General features: G+C 37.3%; 1 protein-coding gene across 2 annotated transcripts in view; it reads left to right on the top strand.

The window, feature by feature from the left end:
- Ino80 (INO80 complex ATPase subunit) overlaps nucleotides 1–23596 on the top strand; it is a 133231-nt gene that overhangs the window by 75103 nt on the left and 34532 nt on the right. For both annotated transcript variants that reach the window (XM_076850577.1, XM_076850576.1), the window contains exons 25-27: nucleotides 3937–4077; nucleotides 11269–11494; nucleotides 16667–16794. In XM_076850577.1, the coding sequence (XP_076706692.1) occupies nucleotides 3937–4077; nucleotides 11269–11494; nucleotides 16667–16794 (495 nt within the window). The remainder of the gene's footprint in view (nucleotides 1–3936; nucleotides 4078–11268; nucleotides 11495–16666; nucleotides 16795–23596) is intronic.

Raw genomic sequence — 23596 nt, 5'->3', positions numbered from 1 at the left:
TCTATGTTACACTGTGGCAAGGAGTGGGCAGCTGTGGGGGCCTGCCATCCTGGCCTGCTTGTTTTCACTTGAGGCTTTTACATGGTGCCAAGAGACTCTTTAGAGAAGCCTAACTTCACTACTATGTGCATATTGTGGTTCTGGCAGCTAGATGCACACAGCTGCCAGGGCTTACAGGGTAATGAGACATTCAAGAGCATGAAAAAGGGACAACAGAATAGCAAAAACTGTGACCACATTAAAATCAAGTCACTTTCCCCATAGTGTGAAATTCTGTTAACTTTCTAGGATTTTTTTTTTGTGTGTGTGTGTGGCCAAAATAGACCAAAGAAGTAAGAACCTTATTTTCTATTTCTACCCTCCAACTATATTATATAATGGTATTTGAGGTGTTTTTTTATCTCAAACATTAATTTTTTCTTTGTCCAGTGGTTTCATGTCATTAAATGGAAGGGAATTAATGTGCTACAAAAGACCATTGGATTAAGGAGGAATTGATGGAGCTAATGTTAGAGAAACAAATCTAGAAAAGTATATAATAAGTATAATATTCTAGGAATAGTCAAGATTTCTTTAAAGTAAAGGCTGTATGTTGAATGAACATTTTGAACTACTGATTTTGGGTGTGGGTTTTTTTTGTTTTGTTTTTGTTTTTGTTTTTTCCAGTACTAGGGGGATTGAATGCAACAGGGTTCTCTACCATAGAGCTACTCACCCCCCAGACTTTTATAATTTTTATTTTGAAACAGAATCTTACTAAATTGCTAAGGCTGGCTTTGAACTTGCAATCCTCCTGCCTCAGCCTTCTTGAGTACCTGGGAATTACAGACATGTTCCCTCATGTCCTGCTGTTTTGTTTTGTTTTAAATGTAGAATTAGAAAGGAATGTATCAGGGGCTGGGGATATGACTCAAGTGGTAGCATGTTCGCCTAGCATGCGTGAGGCACTGGGTTCGATTCTCAGCACCACATAAAAACAAAGAAATGTGTCCACCTAAAACTAACAAACTAACTAACTAAATAAATATATATATATATTTTAAGGAATATATCACCTTGGCTTAGTGACTTCAATAAGAATTCCATTTTTCCTGTCCCATATAAGTAAGTGTGTTCTAATTTGGAAATGACGACCCTGGCAATATAATTATTATTAGACAGACTTTTCCCAGAAAGGTACCTTCAATAACATTTTTTAAGAGGACCCCCCCCATGATAAATATTATATCTCTTTCTTAGTAATAACTATTTTGTTGAAGGGAAGAGATTGGAGGAAATGTTCATTCTACTTTTATTTATTTATTTTTAGTTGTTGGTGGATCTTTGTTTGTTTGTTTATATGCAGTGCTAAGAATCAAATCCAATACCTCACATGCTAGGCAAGTGCTCTGTCACTGAGCTACAGCGCTAGCCCCTACTTTTATATCTTTTCCATGTACTAAGAAACAGATTTCTGCTGAATTTTGCCATTTGATGATTCGTAAAATGAGAACAACTTACAGAAATCCCTGACATTGTTTATTTTCTCTAGAAGTTAGTAAAGAATTCAGATGTCTTCAGGCCATCTCAATTGCTGCCTCAGCCATCTGCGGAGGGATGGTCCGAGGCAGTGGGCTTCCCAGCTAGCAGCCCTGAACTACTTTTCTAGCTAGCTGAGATGAACAGAAGTTGGTAGACCTGTGTCATTTCTCCAACCACAGGAGGGTCAAGGTCAGAAATATGCTTTGGGGAACAAAACAAACTTGGAGGCCTTTTTTTTTTAAACCTTTGTCTCTGCAGTAACAGTAGTGTTTTTTGAATAATGTCCCTTGTATTCAGTATTCAAAGAACGAGGTAACAGCTAGACTTAACAATCTTCATAATTATCCTCATACTAGGCATTCAGATGGTAAAGGACATAAGCATGTAGTGAAATAGATGACCTTCAGTGCACATTTCAGTCAAGATGAGAATACAGATGGTATTGGAAAACTGCCAGAAGGTCAAAATTTTTTCCTGGGTATTGACCAGGACTTCAGTATCTATGGACAAAGCCAAACATGTCAAAGTTACCCATGTAACTTTTTACTCATGTAACTGCGTAAAACAAATGTTGTAAAAACTTACATGCTTGTGATTAGAAACCTCCAAAGACAGTTCTACTCTGCTGAGAAATAGCAAAAGAACATTTGATTAGTTCATTAAAACAGATGTTGATGCATATGTCCTACTAGACAACTTGAGAAGACTTCACTCAAATCATGATCCTGAGACTCTTTTATTTCAGGAGCTTTAAGCCCTGGGTAAAATAGGTCCATATGAATGGAAGAACAGGATATGTACTGGAAAAAACATCAGAAAGATGTTACTGCAGTTATAACTGTCATTCTCTTGCAGCATCATGGTTGCTATTCTTACAGTTTATTTTTTGATCTTAAAACTGTGTATAAATTTGACTAGTTTGTGTTCTGTCTTCATCTCTATCGTTTTTAGGATTACCACCTATCTTACTTAAAAACCACTAAAACAAATAAATGAAATAATCAAGATTGAATACCCAAAGATAAAATATCTAACATTGTTCTAATGAAAGAACTTCTGTGTTTACAACATAGAACAATGATCTCACTGTGGGCTTCTCTTTTGTGTGAACACTCCATGCTTAAAATCTTTTGTATGAATGGCAGCTATGAAGACTCTTTAATATAATAATTTAAGTCAGGAATTTATATTTTTAAATGATTATGAGATAGCTGTTCTAAATGGATATTGTTTGCTTTTCCTGACCACTTATATTTATGTTTCTTTAAAATAAAGAAAACATCTACCTTTGCTAGAACTGTACTGCACTATATTGGTACTCATGATCTAAATTGCCTTAAAATTTTAGGTAAATAATGTTGGTCATCATTGTTTTTAATTCAAGATGTGAGTTTGAATCCACAGTATAACAAACGAACTAAATTTTCCCTGTGTACACTTTCTTTTTTAACATACAATTTTTAAGAGTTTATTGAATACGCATAAGTCATGGACCTAAGGTTACAAACTTGTGTGTAAGATTATAAGACATGAACTTTGATTCAAGCATCAAATAGTTTCAATTAAGATATAGTTATTACCTTGATTATAGTAAAAACAACATTATGAAATAAGCTAGCATTTTTCAAAATGTGCTCTTTAGTTAAACAATTTTGTCAGGTATGAAAATATGTTACATTAAGTCTTTCCCTTGCTCTGTAGTCAGATAAAGTTTTTTAAATGTTATGCTACACAGAAGTTAAAAAACATAAACTGCTTTCTCTTGAAAAGGAATTCCTCAGAGCCTTTAATACATGAATGTGTATTTTGATTATTCAAGAAGGAAAATAACCATAGAGGGTTTGCAAAATATATTTGCATAGTGATTTTTTAAAAAATTTTCTCTTTCATGGAGCATCTCATAAAAAATAGTATTTCTTTGATTCTTGAATTTAGAAAATGTTGCATTGAGCTTTTCAAATTATACAATAAAATTTTTCTTTATCGATGTAACTATGTTAGGCAGCTATTGTAAATGTTTTAACACAATTGAATCAAGTTTTTATTTTTGCATATTGACACATTTTATAAACTCTCAGAAATGAGTGCTGTGAGTATTTGAAATTTTAAGAGGCTCTGGGTCCTATGTACACTTTTGTCTTTTAAAATTTTGTTGTGTCTATTTATAATCAACAGTATTATCTTCAAGGTGTAGAATTAGTTATACTACTTAAGGTATACCAACAGAAGCACATTTTGAAATCAATATGGACATCATCTATATTACATACTTGGTTCTAATTAGTATCTAATTGTTTACTAGAATTAATAGTATTGGTGAAGACAAACGTTGATTCAGATACTTAATGAGGTTTTGTTTTGTTTGCTCTTCATTTTGCGTCTGTCCTGGCACTAACTTGCATTTTTGTTTTGAAGTCTCTTGTTTTCAGCAGCCACTGTAAAGCCGTGAGTGGCTACTCAGACCAGGTTGTCCATCAGCGGAGATCAGCTACCTCTTCACTTCGTTGCTGCCTGCTCACTGAGCTGCCATCTTTTTTGTGTGTGGCCAGTCCACGAGTAAGTGCCACAGAGGGGAAGAGATTAAATGAATAGTACTAGAAGAAATAAAACAAGTTTCAAAGAGTCTGCTTTGTAAACAGAACTGTTTTAAGGCTATTTGAACCTTAAGGGAACATATAAGTCATAGTATTTAAAAAGGATGACATCCATGGTCCTGGCCTTCACAAGACAGCATTTCTTTATCTTGCATTGTGTAGATTTGAGAATAGTTTATTGTGGATAGCTGCTGCTTCTCATTTTATCAGGGGTTCTAAACTACAATAGGAACAAGCCATCTGTCGGGTTGATTATCACTCAACTGCAGGGTCAGGGGAGAGGGAGGCATTTGTCGTGTGCATTGAGGTTTTAAAGGATTTTCATAGGAGGGACCCCAATTAGGGGGGAAATTTGATCTGGGCCTTATCACCTCAGTACAGTTTTCACATAATAAAAGGAAATATTACACTCCAGAATCAAGCAGTTTCTCATTCTGATGTTTTCTCACTTCCTAAGCAGTCTTGCCTACATTGGAGGTTCACAAGTTCATTCTATCTAAAAGGTGACTGTTGCATCTATTCCCCATTCAGCAGTTATACATTTATTTGCAGAGCGGGAGTAATTTCTATTGTGGTTCAACTTTGAGCAGCTGGCTGGATCCTTCCTAATACCCTGTTTATCAAAACAGTACTTCCGTGATTGCTAACAAGTATCACTGCAAAGGCTTCCATTGGCTCAATGAGTTGTTTACTTTGCCTATATCTTCACTGCCTTTCCTATCCATGTTGATCAGAGCCAGACAAAAGCTCTACAAAGAAGTAATGATGGGAGAAAGGCAGAATAGACATGTGGCTAGACTAAGTAATTAGAGAAAAGAGTAAGTTTCTGTTTACCCAGTTTTTTTCTTTTGCTGCAGTGGACAACTTCTAGTTGGCCAGGCAGCTCTCTGAGACTGACATTTTCTTCTTCTTTTATATATATCTATATGTATGTATGTATGTATATATATGTGTGTGTGTGTGTGTGTGTATGTATATATATGTGTGTGTGAATGTATATACATATGTATATGTATACATACATATATATATATATATTTTTTTTTTAAACTTTCTTTTTCCTTTTCCTTTTTTTGGTACAATATAGTTGTATGTAATGATGAGATTTATCGTTACTTACTTAATTTGGCCATTATCATTCCTCAGTACTTCCTCCTACCTCCCTACTTCCTACGCCTTGGTCCCTTTCCTCTACTGATCTACCTTTGATTTTTATAAGATTTACCCTCACCTTCTTTTTCCTTTTTCCTCTCTAGCTTCTGCATATTATGAGAGAAAACACGCTACCCTAATCTTTTGAATTTGACTTATTTCCCTTAACCTGATGATTTGTAATTTTATCCATTTTTTCCTGCAAATAATATAATTTCATTTGTCTTTATGGCTGAATAAAATTTCATTGTGTATATATGCCACATTTTCTGTATCTATCCATTCATTGATGGACACCTAGGCTGCTAGTTCCATAGTTTGGCTATTTTGAATTGTGCCTCTGTGAACATGGGTATTCATGTATCACTGTTATATAATAACTTTAATTCTTCTTGATAAATACTGAGGAGTCGTATATATGGGTCAGTCTCCTGGAAAACATTTTTCTAACATTATTTTTATTGGCTTGCATCTTTAAGTTTATTTTAAACAAAACAAAACAAAACAAAAACACCAGAATCTGGCAGATTCCAAAGAAATGATGAATGGAAATAAGGTATTGAGTCCCACTGACTCCTGCATGCCTAGATTTCTTTCTACTAGTCCTTTGATGTGTGAACTTCATTCTCTTGCCACTATCAACTTCATTGGGTTTATTTGGCTATCTAGAAAGAATTTAGATTTTGTATGTATCCTGCTTTTCCAAAATACTCTTGGTCTTGGAAGCTTAAGTTGACTTAGGGAAGTATACTTACACTGGACAGCATCTAAAGCCATGTTTCCATAGAAGACAGCCTTACACCTCTGGTTTTTTGGTTTTGTTTTAATTAATTTTTTTAATTTCAATTTTTAATTTGTTCTAATTAGTTATATATGACAGTGGAATGCATCTGGACACATTGTACCCAAATAGAGCACAACTTCTCATTCCTCTGGCTATACATGATGCAGAGTCACGCCAGTACTGTAATCATAGTTATGTATATAGGGTAATAATGTCAGTCTCATTCTACCATCCTTTTCCCCACAGCCCCACTCCACCCTTCACTCCCCTCTGCATAAAAAGTTCCCAGGGCTGGAATTGCAGCTCAGTGGTGGAACACTTGCCTAACACCTGTGAGGCACTGGGTTTGAGCCTCAACACCACATAAAAAATAATTAATTAAAGGCATTGTGTGTATCTACAACTAAAAAAAAAAAAATTTTAAGTTTTTTTTTTTCAGTCTCTTCCCTACCCCACCCCTTCCAATTATGAATCAGCATCCACTTATCAGAGAAAACATTATTCAACCTTTGTTTTTTTTTTTTTTTTTTTTGAATCTGCTTATTTCACTTAGCATGATATTCTTTAGTTCCATCCATTTACCAGCAAAATGCCATAGTTTAATTCTTCTTTAAAGTAATATTCCATTGTATATATGTACCACATTTTCTTTATCCATTCATCTGTTGAAGGGCATCTAGGATGGTTCCATAGTTTAGCTATTGGGAATTTAGCTACTGTAAACATTATTGTGGCTATGTCACCATAGTATCTTGATTTTAAGTCTTTTGGGTATAAACCAAGGAGTGGGATAGCTGGGCCAAATGGTGGTTCATTCCAAGTTTTCTGAGGAATCTCCATACTGCTTTCTATAGTGGTTGTACCAGTTTTGCAGTCCCACCATCAATGAGTGTATCTTTTTTCCACATACCCTTGCCAACACTTACTCTAGTGCTTGTATTCTTGATCATTGCCATTCTGACTGGAGTGAGATGGAATTTCAGAGATGTTTTGATTTGCATTTCTCTAATTGCTGGAGATACACTTCTGGTTTTGTTCTTCCTAGTAGAGGAAGTTTAGATTTCTGGGAGACGGATATCAAGGCTTTATTTCTCACATTCCCAATATTTTATAGAGCCAATAAAAATGAACTATTTTGACCTGTAGTTGCATTTACGGACATAAAAATTCTTTGTTACTGGGCTAGGGTAGTGGCTCAGTGGTAGAACACTTGCTTAGCATGTGTGAGGCACTGGGTTCGATCTTCAGCACCACATAAAAATAAAAGAAAGGTTTCATTTCCATCTACAACTAAAAAAAGATTAATTTTTTTTAAAAAAATTCTTCATTACTACTGAATCCTTCTGTGTTCTATAACCAACTACTAATTTTTCTGAAAAGCTACTCCCCAGCACCCTTCTTTCCACCTGAGACCCTCTCATCTTTGTAAAGTTTTATCATATAGCCTGTGCTGAACCTGAAAATGGCAGTAATTACATCAAGATTATGAAGATAGTAAGAATTCTAAGCGTGTCTGAATGTTACATGTACATATATGTAGTTATCACCTTCAGATCAGTCTTAGAGTGAATGATGACTTATCATGACACATCTTATTTTGTGTTATCTTTTTTTCTTCTTCTTTCCTAAGATACTAGGAATTGAACCCAGGGCTTTGCACATGCTAGGCAAGTACTCTACCATGAAGCTACATCCCCAGCCCTTTTTATTTTACATTGAGACAGGATCTTGCTAAGTTGCCAAGTAGTCTGGCCTTGAACGTCTGATACTCTTGCCTCAACTTCTGGAGTAGCTACCATTATAGGCATGTGCCACCATTTTCCAGCTCTTCTATGAATTTTCATCCCATCTGTGATGGGATTAGAGAAAATTATTTCCTTTGAAGCTTCAACCTGGGCCATCAGGAAGGCCATTTAGGGTTAGCAGAATGGGTGAAAGCTGTCTAGAATGGAGCTGACTTGGAAGCGGGATTGATTCTAAGCAGAAAAAGATTTTTTTTTTGCCCTCTTTAGGACCTCACAAGTACACTCCTTACTACTTAGAACATGACATCTGTGATTCTGCATATATCTTGATCCAGTGTTCCTAGCCAAAGAAGCTTATCAAAACATTAAAAAATATTTCACTAAGAACTATACTTTGCTTTCAGCCCTGGTCTTGGAAGGATATCAGCAAAATGGAAATTGAAAAACTAGGTGAGGGCTGGGGATGTGGCTCAAGCGGTAGCCCGCTCGCCTAGCATGCATGCGGCCCGGGTTCGATCCTCAGCACCACGAGTGCCTAGCCAGGTGCGTTGGCACATGCCTGTAATCCCAGCGGCTCAGTAGTCTTAGACAAGAGGGTCGTGAGTTCAAAGTCAGTCTTAGCAAAAAGCAAGGCACTAGGGCTGGGGATGTGGCTCAAGCGGTAGTGCGCTTGCCTAGTGTGCGTGCGGCCCAGGTTCGATCCTCAGCACCACATACAAAGATGTTGTGTCCGCCGAGAACTAAAAAATAAATATTAAAAAATTCTCTCTCCCACTCTCTTTTTATAAAAAAAAAAAAAAAAAGCAAGGCACTAAACAACTCAGTGAGACCCTGTCTCTAAATTAAAAAAAAAAAAAAAAAAAAAGGGGCTGGGGATGTAGCTCAGTGGGCAAGTGCCCCTGAGTTAAATCCCCCACGACCACCCCCTCCCTAAAAAGAATACCTAGACATTAGAATGAATTAGACAAAACTTTCCTATGTTCATATATGAATACACCAACAGTGAAACTCCACTCCACATCATGTACCACCACGAGAATGGGATCCCAATTAGAATAAGTTATACTCCATGTGGGTATGTCAAAATATACTCTACTGTCATGTATATCTAAAAAGGACAAGTTTAAAAAAAAAAGTGCGTAGAAATGAGTCCTCAGCAGAAAGCATCCTTTCTCCGTCACTGTTCTCTACCTATTCATCCTGAGTTTCTAGCTCTTAATTTTTCTTTTAAGAGTAATGGCCCAAAATCTTTATGTATAGTTCCCAGGTGAGTTCTGCTTTTTATAAAAAAAAAAAGCAATTGTCATTGAATGTACAATTGATCATTATCAGTCTCATTAGAAAAGACCAAGTATGCTTTACTTCAAGAGTATGCATGCTGTTGGAAATATATAAAGCTGATCATATTTCTGATGTCCAGGCCACTACTACTTTAGCTGTTTTTGTTGTTATTGTTGTTTTAAATATTTTTAGTTGTACATGGACACAATACCTTTATTTTACTTATTTATATGTGGTGATAAGTATTGAACTCGGCACCTAGGCAAGCACTCTACCACTGAGCTTCAACCCTAGCCCTACTTTAGCTGTTTTTATTGAAGTATAGGTATTATGAATCATGAGGTTATGGGACTCACATCCTACATGGAGAATGTCTACTCTGGCTCAGAGTCTTCCTGGGGTCTTACGAGGGCAAACAATAACAGGGAGGAGAGATCTAATTTTTATGCTTGTGCTATGTATTTCAGTCTTTTATTTTCCTAAGCTCAAGTATCATTGGGAAGGCTCATACATTGGAGTCAAGAAAGCAAGATCTTGAGAGATATAGGTGGTATGATCTCCTAGAACTGTCCGGATAAAGTTATTTCTTTAGTGAACCTGGGTGGATTTTAGAATTCTGAGCCCCATTTGCAATGGCATTTTGTAATTTTGCATATGGACTATAGATGGCACTGTTCCCTAGCAAACTCCATTTCACTTCATCCGCCCCCAGAGAGGTTATTGTCTGATTATTGATAAATGATGTTCTTTCTCTGATCTTGATACCTTCTTGTTCCCAGTAGAAACACCTACAGCTACAGGTTCATTTATGTACCTGATTGTTTATGTACCCCAATGCAGTATTTTTCAAGGTGTAGCTTGATAATCTGGGGTGTATTAAAAACCTAGACCAGGCCTTCTATATTAAAATGCTCACTTTTGATACATTCCCACTCAACTGCTTATGCATGCAAAAACTTCAGAACTGTTGCCCTCAAAAATCCATTGATGTAAAAATAGAATAGTTAATAGCCTACTTCTAAGAAGTAATAGAGTTACAGCCAATGCTTTATGTTCTTGTTTTCTTTCATATTCTTGCCCTTATTCCTTATGCCCAGTTTCTCTGTGTCTCAGTCTAGCTCCAAGGTTCTCGTGACCAATTCATTGCTTGTAATAGGCTTTAGCATTATTATCATTCTTGGCCTCTACATTTTGACAAGAGGTAGCTTTGTCATTTTCAGCAGGTTCCTTATCAGATGATGCCACAGCCATCTGAATATACCACTATTTTATTAGGGTGGCATCATACTGTTGTTGGGCTGCACCTTTTTTTATTGTTGTTATTGTTACCAGGCAATGAAACCAGGGGCACTTAACCATTGAGCCATATCCCCAGCCCTTTTTTATAGTTTATTTAGAAACAGGATCTTGCTGAGTTGCTAAGGGCCTTGCTAAGTTTCTGAGGCTGGCTTTGAACTCTTGACCCTCTTGCTTCAGCCTCCTGAACCACTGGGATTACAGGCATGCACCACTGCACCAGGCCAAATAATCTACATTTAAAACACCTTTTGATAAGAATTGTGCAGTCTCTTACTTACCCAGGCCATGAATCTGTTTTTTTCTGGCAGTTGCTTCTCTCCTATCCTTCACCCCATTGACCCCCTCTTTCCTAGCTTATAGCTTGAAAGAAAGTTTCTTTTATCTTCCATTAGGTTTGACAGAAAACTGGTCAGAGAAACAGAAAGAAGTGTTGATAAACTTGGGAATTTTGCTACTGGAGCATTAAAGATGGCTCCAGATGTGCCAGGCCAATACTCTTGTAGTTCTTTAATGATGACTAGCTCCAGCTGTCTTTTAGGCATCGCCATGATGTGTATCACTAGTAGCACTTTACCAGGAACATAATCTAGCAATGAATGGAGGTGGTAGAATGATGGGACATATATATATAAAAACAGAATCATTGCTGGCCTGATACCCTCACTTATCTGTCTACTCTAGCTCTCTCTATTTTGTTTGCAGATTCATGTTACTAGAGTTGGCCTTTTAATCTGGAGAAGCTCATTAAGTCAGTATCTGGGACGCTTAATTTGTCAGTACAGGGTATTTAAAACTATCAACCTAAGAATTTTCCATATCAGTCTGGTTTCAGAGTCCCAAAAACTTAATGTGTATGAAAAACGTGAAAGCTGTCTTGTGTGAATCTTTGCAGGTCACCGCAGTGCCATTGGATTCTTATTGCAATGACCGAAGTGCAGAATATGAGAGGCGAGTTCTGAAGGAAGGAGGGAGTCTGGCAGCCAAGCAGTGTTTGTTGAATGGGGCCCCTGAACTGGCTGCAGACTGGCTAAATCGACGATCTCAGTTCTTCCCAGAGCCAGCCGGAGGACTGTGGAGCATCAGGCCCCAGAATGGTTGGTCTTTCATCAGGATTCCAGGTGAGTTATACATTCTCTTGGAATGTGTTCTCAGCTTTAGCAAAAGGAGAATACATGAGATATTCCCTGTGGTGGTTTTGCAGAGTTCTTGAGGTTTCTATCTCATTTTTAATTCTTAGTAATTTTTAAGTGAAAATACTAATACTCTTTTGGGGGGGTGGGGAGTGAGTGGAACTGGAATGAAGCACAGTAGTAGAGAATTTGCCCAGCATGCACAAAGCCATGGGTTCCATCCCCAGTACAGCAGGGGGGATGGGAAAAAAGAGGGGGGAAGCATGGTAGGAGGAAAGGATTCAGGTAGAATGAATTCATTTGTCTATGTCATTGCCAGTTGAATGAATGAGAATGTCGTCACTCCCAGAAAGCCTCATTTAAGTAGCATAAACAGTGTCTTGCACGGAACACTAGAGATCTGAATGATAACAAAAGGAAAAACAGCGTGTTTTGTGCCAAAATTCTAGCAGATTCCCAGACCCCCTAGGGTCAAGGTCAGGGGTTGAGAGGAAACTAGGTTTTCATCTTTGCTTTGGTGAGACTACTTGTAAGGAAGTTGAACATAAAGAGAGTTCATAATCTCTGTGTTCAACTTATTAATGCTCATAATCTTTACTTACACCTGCTGGCATACTGGCGTATGAACTTGGAGCTACGGTATTAGTTATGGTTGTTCTAATTCTCTGATATCTTGAGTATATTCATCTTACTGACATGAAATGTAAGTAAACTAGAGCTAAACATTCAAAAGGGAACATCTATTATTTCTAAAAGTTATTGGATTCCAGTGCTGAAGGCCTGGTTTTTCCATTTAATGTTAACTTTATTACAAGTGTCAAGGGGCTTTGTGTCAAGGCTTCTTGTGATTTGTTGAAGCTCTGACTGGAAGATGCCTTTTTTGATATGTAAAAGCACTATTGCTGGGCTGGGGTTGTGGCTCAGCGGTAGAATACTCTCCTAGCATGGTGGGGCACTGGGTTCGATCCTCAGCACCACATAACAATAAAATAAAGGTATTTTGTCCAACTACAATTTAAAAAAAAATTTTTTTAAAGCACTATTGCATACTCAGAACTGACTTACAACACATGAATATGGTGGATGTATATTGTTTGGAAATCAGGGGAAAGCCCAACTGTAGAAAGCCCAGGCTGGAGGTGAGTGCAGGTATCAAAAAAAGCAGGATAGCACCTTATTTCTTCTTCATTCTGGTTTCTTAGTTCCCAGTACAGGAGTTAGAAGGCTTATTGCTGGTGCTGTGGGAATCTCTTGTGGCTTTTCCTGTTCTTTGAAAGAAAAATGGACCTTGTTTAAATAGCAGGAAGTGTCTGAGTTCTTTTTGCATCGATAAAAAGCACCAGCCTCACTGGCTGTTTACTGTGAGAACCAACCAGCTCCTCACTGACCCCATTGTGCTCTGTAGACTCTCTGGGCCAGTGGTGGGCGCAGAGGCGGGTGTCACTGGAACCTGTATTTTATCTCTCTTTCCTTTATACTTTCACATTTTTTCTTCCACTGGGAAGTGTTGGTTCTTTTACATTCCTTGGAGAGACTGAACCAAAATCTCCTGGGTTTTTCACCTTGATTGCTTCCCCATGCTTCACCAGGTGGATATAAGATCCTTTCAGAAGGCTCCTTTCCTTGGAAAACAGAGATTATTTAATCTGTTACCCTAATTTTACTGTCACCGGCTACATTTTTGTTGTTGTTGTTTTGTTTTGTCTCTGAACAGTATCGTAAACTGTGGACAGTACAAACCTAAATCTACATGAAAATAACAGTAGCATTATAGGAGAGATTATAAGGGTAGGATACGTCTGTTTCAACATTGAGCTCCTGTTTTAAAGAATAGGCTGGGCCTTGGTTTGACTTGGCAGAATCATTCTGATTTCTGTGGAATTGTGCTCCTCCTGGCTCTGTGCCCTGCTTAGCAACAGGTGGTGCTCTTGTCCAGTGCGACTTTTGGTAGCTCCTCAAAATCGGGTGATGTATGTCAGACACAGAAGACAACAGCTTATGCAGAAAAAGAAGCTTATTTTTTTCTACATTCTTTACTAGGGACAAATACTTGAGACTGATTTTCCCTGCCTAGCACACTTACCAGAGAATCTAAGGTTTTCTCATTTTTAAGCCCTTGCTGCTATTTTTTTCTTAGGCTTTTTCCTTCAGGCCAGTCCAAAGAAGTTCAGTCCAAACATTTCTGCCTCCCCCACTCCCATAATAATAAGCTGGCAATAGACACCATTTCTTACTTTTTCGGGGGTGCATCAGAGTTTATCCTTGTAAGTGTATGCACATCTTCATTCTTGAGTGTTTCTAATCTTCGCATCAGGTCATTCTGGTTAGCAGTCAATGTAGAAAGTGGAATGCATGAAAACCATTTAATCATGATTTTGAAATCAGTTGAAACTTCTCAAAATTCAGACATCATGTTCCTTATTCAGGACATAAACACTTAACAACAGAACTAATAGAAACCTATCTGGAGATAGTCAAAGGAAAAAAAAACAGATTTTTCAGTTTAGTTTATAGCAGGTATGACAGAGACGTCACTCATGGATGCCCACACTTTAATATTTATGCTGAGGGAGTATATATGGAAATAGTAGATAAGTAAACTGCAGAAATCTGGAGAGCTAAGCTTTCCCACTCATTCAGTGGCTTAAAATATGTGTGTTTGCCAGGCATGGTTATGCATCTTGTAATCCTAGTGATTTGGGAGCCTGATAGAGAAGGATCACGAATTTGAGGCCAGCCTCAGCAACTTAACTAGGCTAAGCAACTTGTCTCAAAATAAGAAGGGTTGGGAATGTAGCTCAGTGGGTAAAGGACCCCTGAATTAAATCCCTAGTCCCCCCCCCCACCATACACACTTATACACATGGGCTTGCTAGGCACCGTCATGCACACCTGTAATCCCAGAAAAAGAACACACACACACACGTTTAGATTTCTTGTGCTTTTAATGAGAACAGAAAGAACATAATATCTGAAGCAGATTGGTAGGTAGCTCAGTGGGGATTATTTAGGAACAATCAAAATTGAGACACCCCTAGCAATCTAGTTAAAAAAGGGTAATTATGAGAGAAAGAAAATTTCAAGTTGTTAACAGAACTATGTTGCTGCCTGATCAGACTTGGAATTTATACAGGCCTCCTTGTTTGGTGTCATGGAGGGGGCTTAGTAGTCTCTTCTGTCCCAGCTGTAGTTGTTTGATTGTGCTGTTAAGAAGACAACAAAATGAAGAGCATTTCAATAATCTAAACAGAACCAAACAAAGAAGCTGAAAAAAAGGTGTATGTCACAAAGACAGGGAAGGATTGGGGAGGGAGAGATGTGACCTGGCAGTATTCCGAAGGTGGGAAAAGGCAGGCTGTGGCACAGAGGAGTAAACATCCAGAACCCATAGCTTTGTAGCGTAAACAGTGTCTGATGATTTGTTATGGTGCTATCAGCACATCCATTCTTGTTCAGTTTAGACAATAATTATGCACTTGGTAAATAGTGGCGAGAATGACAGTTGACAACTCTTGGACTACTCTCAATAGTCAGACTCTTTAGTTCTGAAAAAAAAAAAAAAAAATCCATAGGTTCAGGGCTGGGGCTGGGGCTCAACGGTAGAGCACTTGCCTGGCATGTGTGAGGAACTGGGTTCAATTCTCAGCATCACATATAAATAAATAAAATAAAGGTCTAACAACAACAAAAAATCTAAAAAAAAAAAAAAAAAAAAAAAAGAATTCATAGGTTTAAACCCAGATACTAAGGATGCACGAAGCAATTTCCTTTATAATTTTCTCCTTGACTTTCAGTTGTTAGTTTTTTTACTTTTTTAATGTTTATTTTTTAGTTTTAGGTGGACACAATATCTTTATTTTATTTTTATGTGGTGTTGAGGATCGAACCCAGCTCCCCGCACATGCCAGGCGAGCACGCTACCACTTGAGCCACATCCCCAGCCCCAGTTGTTAGTTTTCAATGTATGATCTCCATCCTTTTTGTGTCCCCGAGCCACTTCCATATGTACTCTTATCCAACCTCTCAAGCTTCTTCTTTTATCCTCTAATGGCAGCAATTGTTCAGGGCATGTTTATGGACCAGTCTGGAAACAGGAAACTCTGCTTCCTGAAATATGATGGGAGTTGAATGATGCTGAATGGATGAGATGAAAATTTGTGAGTTAGAAATGCATTCAGCCACAGAACACTTTTCTAATGGGAAGAGGAAAGGAAAAAATGCACGTCAGCAAGTGAAAGCAACTTCATTTCACAGAAATCCAGAACCAGTCCTTCTAAAAGCTGAACAAGCCCTTATGTCTTTATTGAATTACATCTTGGGTTAATGACATTTACTAGCCAGCCTTTTGAAATCATCAGAAGAGTGAGTTTTGGTGGTTGATTTTGTGTTGTTGTTGTTGTTGTTTTGTTGGTTAATCAGGTTTTAACAACAAAACAAAAACCTCAATGGCCTGAGGATGTAGTTCAGTCATAGAGCATGTGCCTGGCATGCACAGTGTACTGAACTTGATCCCCAGCACTGCAGAACAATAAAAAATGTTAATGAAAGGTCAAGTGTGGATATGTGTGTTTACATTTCTTAGTGTTTATATTTCTCCAAGAGAAGGCAGGAACAGCCATTTTTCCTATATATTCTCATGTTTCTTATTCAGAACATAAACACTTAACAACAGAACTAATAGAAACCTATCTGGAGATAGTCAAAGGAAAAAAAACCAGATTTTTCAGTTTACTTTATAGCAGGTATGACATAGACATCACTCATAGATGCCCACATGAACCTGGTGCCCCCTGCATAAGAATGTGGAACAGAGAAGCTTCCAGATTTCTTTGCAGCAGACAAAGAAATCAGTTGAAGCTTCTCAAAATTCAGACATCATGTTCCTTATTCAGGACATAAACACTTAACAACAGAATAATTGGGAGTTGTCTGATTGGGAGCTGTCAGCTGAGAGAAAGTCTATACCTACCTCTTTAGAATGTCGAGTACTCCTGGAGTCATGATTTAACAGGACTTTGCACTCTTCTTCGGGTGCATTTTCCTGTTCTCATGATAAAAGGTATCCTGGATGTAAAATTTTGCCTGCATACAGCTTTGCAGTGAGTGATTTTGTTGCTTCAATTAAATAGTTTGTCCCCTCCTCCTTTTTCTTCTCCCCAGGCAAGGAGAGCCTCATCACTGACAGTGGAAAACTATATGCCCTTGATGTCCTGCTGACTCGGCTCAAATCTCAAGGACATAGGGTCCTTATCTACTCCCAGATGACCAGGATGATAGATCTGCTGGAGGTAGGAGAAGGAATCTTGGGGGCCTAAGCTTCCTTGGCATTTACATTGGCAGAATCAGATATTCATGACTAGTATTAATCCTATTTAATGAGAACCCCCAAATTTCTTTTTGTGCTTTTAGTCAACATAGGGAACAGAACCAGCTCCTGGCAGATGGAGAGTATGCAAAAAAAATTCTTCTGTCTCCTTCCTTATAGCCAATGTAAAACATCCTTTTCCAAGGGACAAAATTCTCTAATTTTTCCCTTTTTGACTGGGGGGTGGGGTGCATACTAGTGATTGATCCCAACAGCATTTTACCACTGAGCTAACTATATCCCAGTCTTTTTGAGACATGGTATTGCTGAGTTACTGAGGCTGGTCTTACAGTTGCAGTCTTCTGCCCCAAACTCCCAAATTGCTGGTATCACAGTTATGTGCCACCATACCTGGTGAAATTCCCCAATATTAAAGCAAATCACAGCCCAGGAATCTTTGAAAAGTTTCTTGAAATTCTGTATGGAAACCAAGATTGGGAGCTGGGCACTGTGGTGCACACCCGTGATTCCAACAACTTTGAGAGGCTACGGCAAAAAAATCACAAGTTCAAAGGCAGCCTCGGCAGCTTAGCAAGACTCTATCTCTAAAAAAATAAAGAACTGGAGATGCGGCTCAGTGGTTGAGCAACCCTGACTTCTATCTCTTCTATTGAATAAAAAAACAAAAAACCCACAAGATTGGGATTAGTTTTTCTATATAGAAAACCAGAGAGCCAGTATTCAACCTTAATTAATGAAATGATTCTTGACTACATATTGCAGTTACCTAGTAAGCTTTTAAAAAATGCTGACATCTGATCTCAACTCCAGAGATTTTTATTTAGGAAGTTTGGAATGTAACTTGGGCATCAGGATATTTAAAATTTCCTGAAGTGATTATAGTATACATCCAGGATTCACAACCACTGGATTAGTGGTGAAAAATATTTACAGGAAAGCAGGGGTTTTTTCCCTTTAATTATTTTGACATTCAGTTTCTCACTCTTTCTTGCCTTAATAAAGGAGAGGAGATCATGGATACAGAAATAGAGTGAGAATGAGAATAAATAATCATAAACCACTAGATTAAGTCTTTATACAAGAATGTTGGAGAGGCTAAAGTGCCTAGTTGTGAGGAGTATATAAATGCTTTTATGTTTTTCCTTGAGTATAATATTTGTAAGGCTTTATATTCCAGTAAATGGAAATTGGACCATGACATCGCTGTCTATGAATAACGGTATAGGGACCATAGAAGTGCAGAAGGAACAAAGGTACCTGTAAGGAAGGTTTTTAGGATCTTGGGAAGCCAAGATTGATTTACTGAATTTTACAGTGAGTTTATCCAAATTGGGTGTCAGGCTCTTTGTGCAAGAGACATATGTGCTATTTGAAGTCAGTTTAATCACCAAGTCTTAGGTTTCATAATAATGTTTAGCCCCTTGAATGCCATTGATAAGACAAACTTTCTGGTTTGTGTTTTGAGTAGATCACCTATTTTTGAAGGTTGAAAATAATGCTAATAAGCTATAAGTCATAAGTGTTTAAACCATTATGTTTGATATAAATTTTGACCATGTTAAAGGTACTGACAGCAGCAATCCAAAATAAAAGGGCTGCCTGCATCTCTAATGTTCTGTTCAAACCTGATGATGCCAACAACCAAAACAATTTTCCTACACTGATGCCTTTTTTAGGTAAAGTACACTTGTCTTGTCCTTAAGAGTCAGGACAGTACAGATAAAGTAGTGTTCTTCAGATGCTAAGAGTTATGAAAAATCAATAATGCTACATACAGATTTAGTAAGGGAGGTGATGATCTTTTTTTTTTTCCAAGGCATTATCAATAGAGTCTTGTATGATGAGTTTTGTTCAGGAAGTATGCTGTAAAGCCCCACCCATAGGTCACTTCTATCTAATCCAGTATTTACTTGAGGGAGTAGGACATAGTTTATAATGTTGTTTCTTCAATGTTATATTCTTTTATGAAAATGTATTATTTTTTTGTTCATTTGTATTAATGTTTTTCATTCAAATGAACCACATTCTATATTCCAAGAAACTAGTTCTCAATAGAATTTTTTGTGTGAGCATGGAATTATAATGGCTACAGTGTTCTTCTATGTCTAATCATTTTTTGAAATGTAAGCATATTGTGAATGTTGGTATAATGCATGATTATGTCTCCATTTTTATTTCACAGAGTATGTTGATTGTTTTGGTTTTTATAGGAGTCTCTTTTTTTTTTCCATTGACATCTTATACCATACAAATAGGGATTGAAAAGTTTCCAATAGAGTAGGAGTTAGAAACTCACATGGAAGCATCAAAGTTCAGTTGTGTAGCTGTGGAACGTGTTAGCATTTCCCTTTTATTTGGCATTTTTTCCCCCTTGTTATTGTTTTTTGTGTTAGCCTTAGCTGTCCATCTCTTTATTTCTAGAACTCAGCAGAAATAGATGGCAGTAAAGATTCACATGCTTGGTTTCCATTCTGTAAGAAAAATTTGTTCTAGGCATTTTAGTATTTGCTTAGTATTTTCTAAAGAGAATGATAGTGTTCTTTTTCCCTTGGGTAAAAATATGAAATTAATTGAAATTGCTTGTGTAAATATCAGAACTTCTTTCAAATAGAATTCTGTATTCAGGAATGTCTTATTCTTTCCCATGTCTTCTAAATATTCTGGATTAGAGGATTGTCAAAAGGGTGATGCTGGGCTGTGGATATAGCTCAGTAAGTAGAGTGCTTGCCTCTCGTATGCACAAAGCCCTGGGTTCAATCTCCAGGGCTTTGTGCACACACACACACACAAAAAAAGTGATCATTTAATTTCTAGGATCAAGAATTTTTAGTTTGCAGTAGGTATAAGTTACACATGGTAAAGGGGCTGGGGTTGTAGCTCAGAGGTAGAGCGCTTGCCAAGCATGCATGAGGCACAGGGTTCAATCCTCAGTACCATATAAAAATAAAATAAAGATATTGTGTCCACCTATAACTAAAAACAAATAAATATTTTTCTAAAAAAGTATAAAGATATGGTAGATCATTAAATGTTATATGTTAGTAGATTTATTTTATACTTACTGAGTCCCCTGTGGTGTCTGCCTATTCAGAGTACTATGGAAATAGACATAATCCCTGTGCATTGGGATGATGGTATAGACATGGGCAAAACTCTTTTTCTCCTCACTGGTATTATCATAGTTGGGGACCCCTTCCATATCCAGTAGTTGCAAAGTGCTTTTAACTCATTACACATGACTTACCTTATCTCTGGGTTTCCTCTTTTGAGATTTATTCTTGTTGCATATCAAGCAACTAAGTCTGTAGTTTAAGGAAATAAGCCATATGGTCTTTTTTTTTTTTTTTTTTTTTTTTTTTTTAATGCAATACAGAAGTACTTGGAAAGGGTCAGCCAACTGATGCTATGTGTAGTGTGATTATTAAGTACTGAAGCCCAGACAAATCTTCCAATAGTACATTATAGAGTTTAAAAGTAAATAATCCATAATAAATGGTGACATTTGGATTACTGAAAAGCTAAAGATTCCAAAACTGCCCCCATGAAATGAAAAGCAAATTTGGGTTGCTGTGAACTGGAATCTTCATAAGATCTTAAGAATGAAAGAGGGAAATTTGTCAGCTTACCATCACAGTATTTGTAGAGTTCTTCCTCTCATCCTATGGCACCCATGAGTAAAGCTTTTTTTGTTGGTTTGTTTTTGGTAGTGCTGGGGATTAAACCCAGGGCTTTGTGCATGCAAGGCAAGCACTCTACCAACTGAGCTATATCCCCAGCCCATGAGTAAAGCAGATGTGAAGGTCAGTTAAACCTGTCTTTGACTTCAAGGAAACACATACATACAGAAATGATCATCAGATGAACCTTAATATTAGTGCCCAAGTGAAGCATTGACAAGGTTAAGAACAGCATGAGGGGTCACTATTGAGAAAAGTTTCATAGACTGTGATATCTGAATTTAAACAGACTATTAACCATTAGGGAAGAAGGGAATTTAAGACAAAAGAAGCCTAATATAAAAAGGCAAAAAGACCCAAAGGTACAAGACATTTGAGGGAAGTAGTCCAGTGATACTAGAATGTATGATCTAGGAGAAAAGGAAACATGTTAAGTAGGTTGAAGGCAGGTTATGATGGGCCCAGGAAGGCCTTGTGATAGGAACATGCTGTGAAGGGCTCTCTCTATTACATAGAGAAGTGTGGCCGTCATGTTTCACTCTTTTGGTGCTATTTGGTTGGACTGCAAAGAAATTGTGATGCCCATAGAGAAAAACCTAACTTTTCCCTGATGGAAAAGATGGAAAGCATGTCCAAGAAGATTAAAGTTAACCCAGGTCTAAAGGTTTGTTGATTATCCTTGGTTCTTTTCTCAGATTGTTTTATGAAAGTGAAATTGGGTTAGAATGAACTTCAAAGACAACTGTGAAATAGAAGTTTCAGAATAGAAGGTTGACAATAGGGGTGTGTCAACATTTGCCTTTATTTTTCCAAGTGTTTAATTTTTCTGATGATAATGGCTAGGTCTTGTGGATAGAATATAATAAGAAATTTAGGATTAGTGGGATTCCCTCCACCTCTTCCCCCACTCCCCGCCCCCAGTGGTGGTGAACATTCTTTTCATTTGGGAAGCAATAGAAGGATTAAGCTGAGGGCTCTGGATTCAGTCCACTTGAGTTTCAGTTCTAGGTCTACTCCCTACCACTTGTTTTGCTTTAGAGACCTTACTTAACATCTGGAAAATGGGATAATAATACTACTTTAAAAATTATCTTAGGATTAGATAAGCTAAACCAGATAAAGTACATAAAACAGTGACTATAACTTAGTGAATATTATTAATGAATATTTAGTAAATGCCATAATTATCACTGCTACTCAAGTGAGCCTAGTCCCTTTATATTATACTACAGAGTGCATGTATATTTGCTTTTATTTATACCTTAAAGTGGTGAAAAATCATTTATAAAACTATCTTGAGTTATGTTGACACATCTACATATTACTGCTTAACAAGTAGGACTTGTGGATATGATCCAGAACTGTTTTCAGGGCTAGAGTTGTGACTCAAGGGGTAAAGCGTTCACCTAGCGTGCATGAGGTGCTGGGTTCGATCCTCAGCACCACATAAAAATAAAATAAAGGTATTGTGTCCACCTATAACTAAAAATAAATGTTTAAAAAAAAAACAGTAGTTTTCAGCTGGGGTTGTAGCTCAATGGTAGAGCGCTTGCCTAGCACATGTGAAGCACTGGGTTCAATCCTCAGCACCACATGAAAATAAATAAATAAAATAAAGGTATTGTGTCCAACTACAACTAAAAACATATTAAGGAGAAAAAAGAAGCAGTGGTTTTCAAACTAATGGGATGTGGTACGCAAAGGACAGGTAAAGATTAAGCAGATGGGTCCTTGAACTTTCCTTCCTTCTTTGTCAACCAGAATAGTAATGCTTCTCTATTTTATATGTTAGAAGGATTCTTTATAAGAATCTTACTTTATAAATAGTGTATTTTTTAGTCCCAGTGCTTTAAAAATAGCATATGTTCTACAACAGTTTGTGGCTTGCAAGTCATACATTATTAAAATACAGATTGTGGTTCACTGTTCATAGGGTGTTTCCCTCTATCCTGCATTTTTGACAAACTTTAGATATTGGGCCGTATTGCATAGGAAGGATCAAAAAGACCCTGCCCTGCTTTCCTTCTATAGTGTCTCAACTGCTGGTATGTGGTGTCTATTGTTATTAACTTTGAAATGGCCAACTTTAAATGAGGTATAGTTGCTAAATAAAAATTGTGTGTTTTTAACGTGGACAGCATAATTTTGTTGTTGTTGTTGTTTGTTTGTTTTTGATACTGAGTATTGAGCCCAGGAGTGCTTTACCTTACCATTTAGCTATGTCCCCACCCCTATTTTTGGGGGGGAGCTGGGGCAGGGTCTCATTAAGTTGCTTAGGGCTTTGCTAAGTTGTTTATGCTGGCCTTGAACTTGTGATCCTCCTGCATCAACCGTTTCAGTCACTGAGATTAAAGGCCACGTGCAAGACACCACCTTGGACCACTTCTTTTTTTTTTTTTTTTGTACTGGGGATTGGAACCAAGGGGATGCTTAACTACTGAGCCACATCCCCAACCCTTTTTTGAATTTTATTTAGAGACAAGGTCTTGCTGCATTGTTTAGGGTCTTGCTGAGTTGCTGAGTCTGGCTTTGAACTCATAATCCTCCTGTCTCGGCCTCCTAAGCTACTGGGATTACAGGCATGCGCCACCATGCCCAGCTCCATAACATATTTTAATACACATATGCATTGTGAAATCATTGCTATAGTCAAGCTAATTAATATATTCATCACCTATGTAGTTATAATTTTGTATGTTATGAGAACATTTAGAAATGGACTCTTACCAAATTTTAAGCATGCAATACAGTATTATTAACTATATATAGTTACTGTGCTATGCATTAGATCTTCAGAACTTTTTTTGTCCTGCATAACTGAACTGTTGCCCAACATAACTCCAGTCCCTAATACCTACCTTTCTATTCTCTGCTTTCATGAATTTGACTTAATAGGTTTACTTTTGCATAACATCCTTGAGGTTTATACATGTTGTCATAAATAGCAGGATTTCCTTCTTATTTTTAAACTGAATAATAGTACATGTGTATACGTGTATGTACTTACATACACATAGCACATTTTCTTTATCCATTCCTCTGTTGATGAACATCTCTTGACTGTAACAAATAATTCTGCAGTAAACA

This window comes from Callospermophilus lateralis, chromosome 3 (assembly GCF_048772815.1).
Source record: "Callospermophilus lateralis isolate mCalLat2 chromosome 3, mCalLat2.hap1, whole genome shotgun sequence".
Taxonomy (NCBI): domain Eukaryota; kingdom Metazoa; phylum Chordata; class Mammalia; order Rodentia; family Sciuridae; genus Callospermophilus; species Callospermophilus lateralis.
This window is presented reverse-complemented; position numbering and strand designations above follow the sequence as displayed.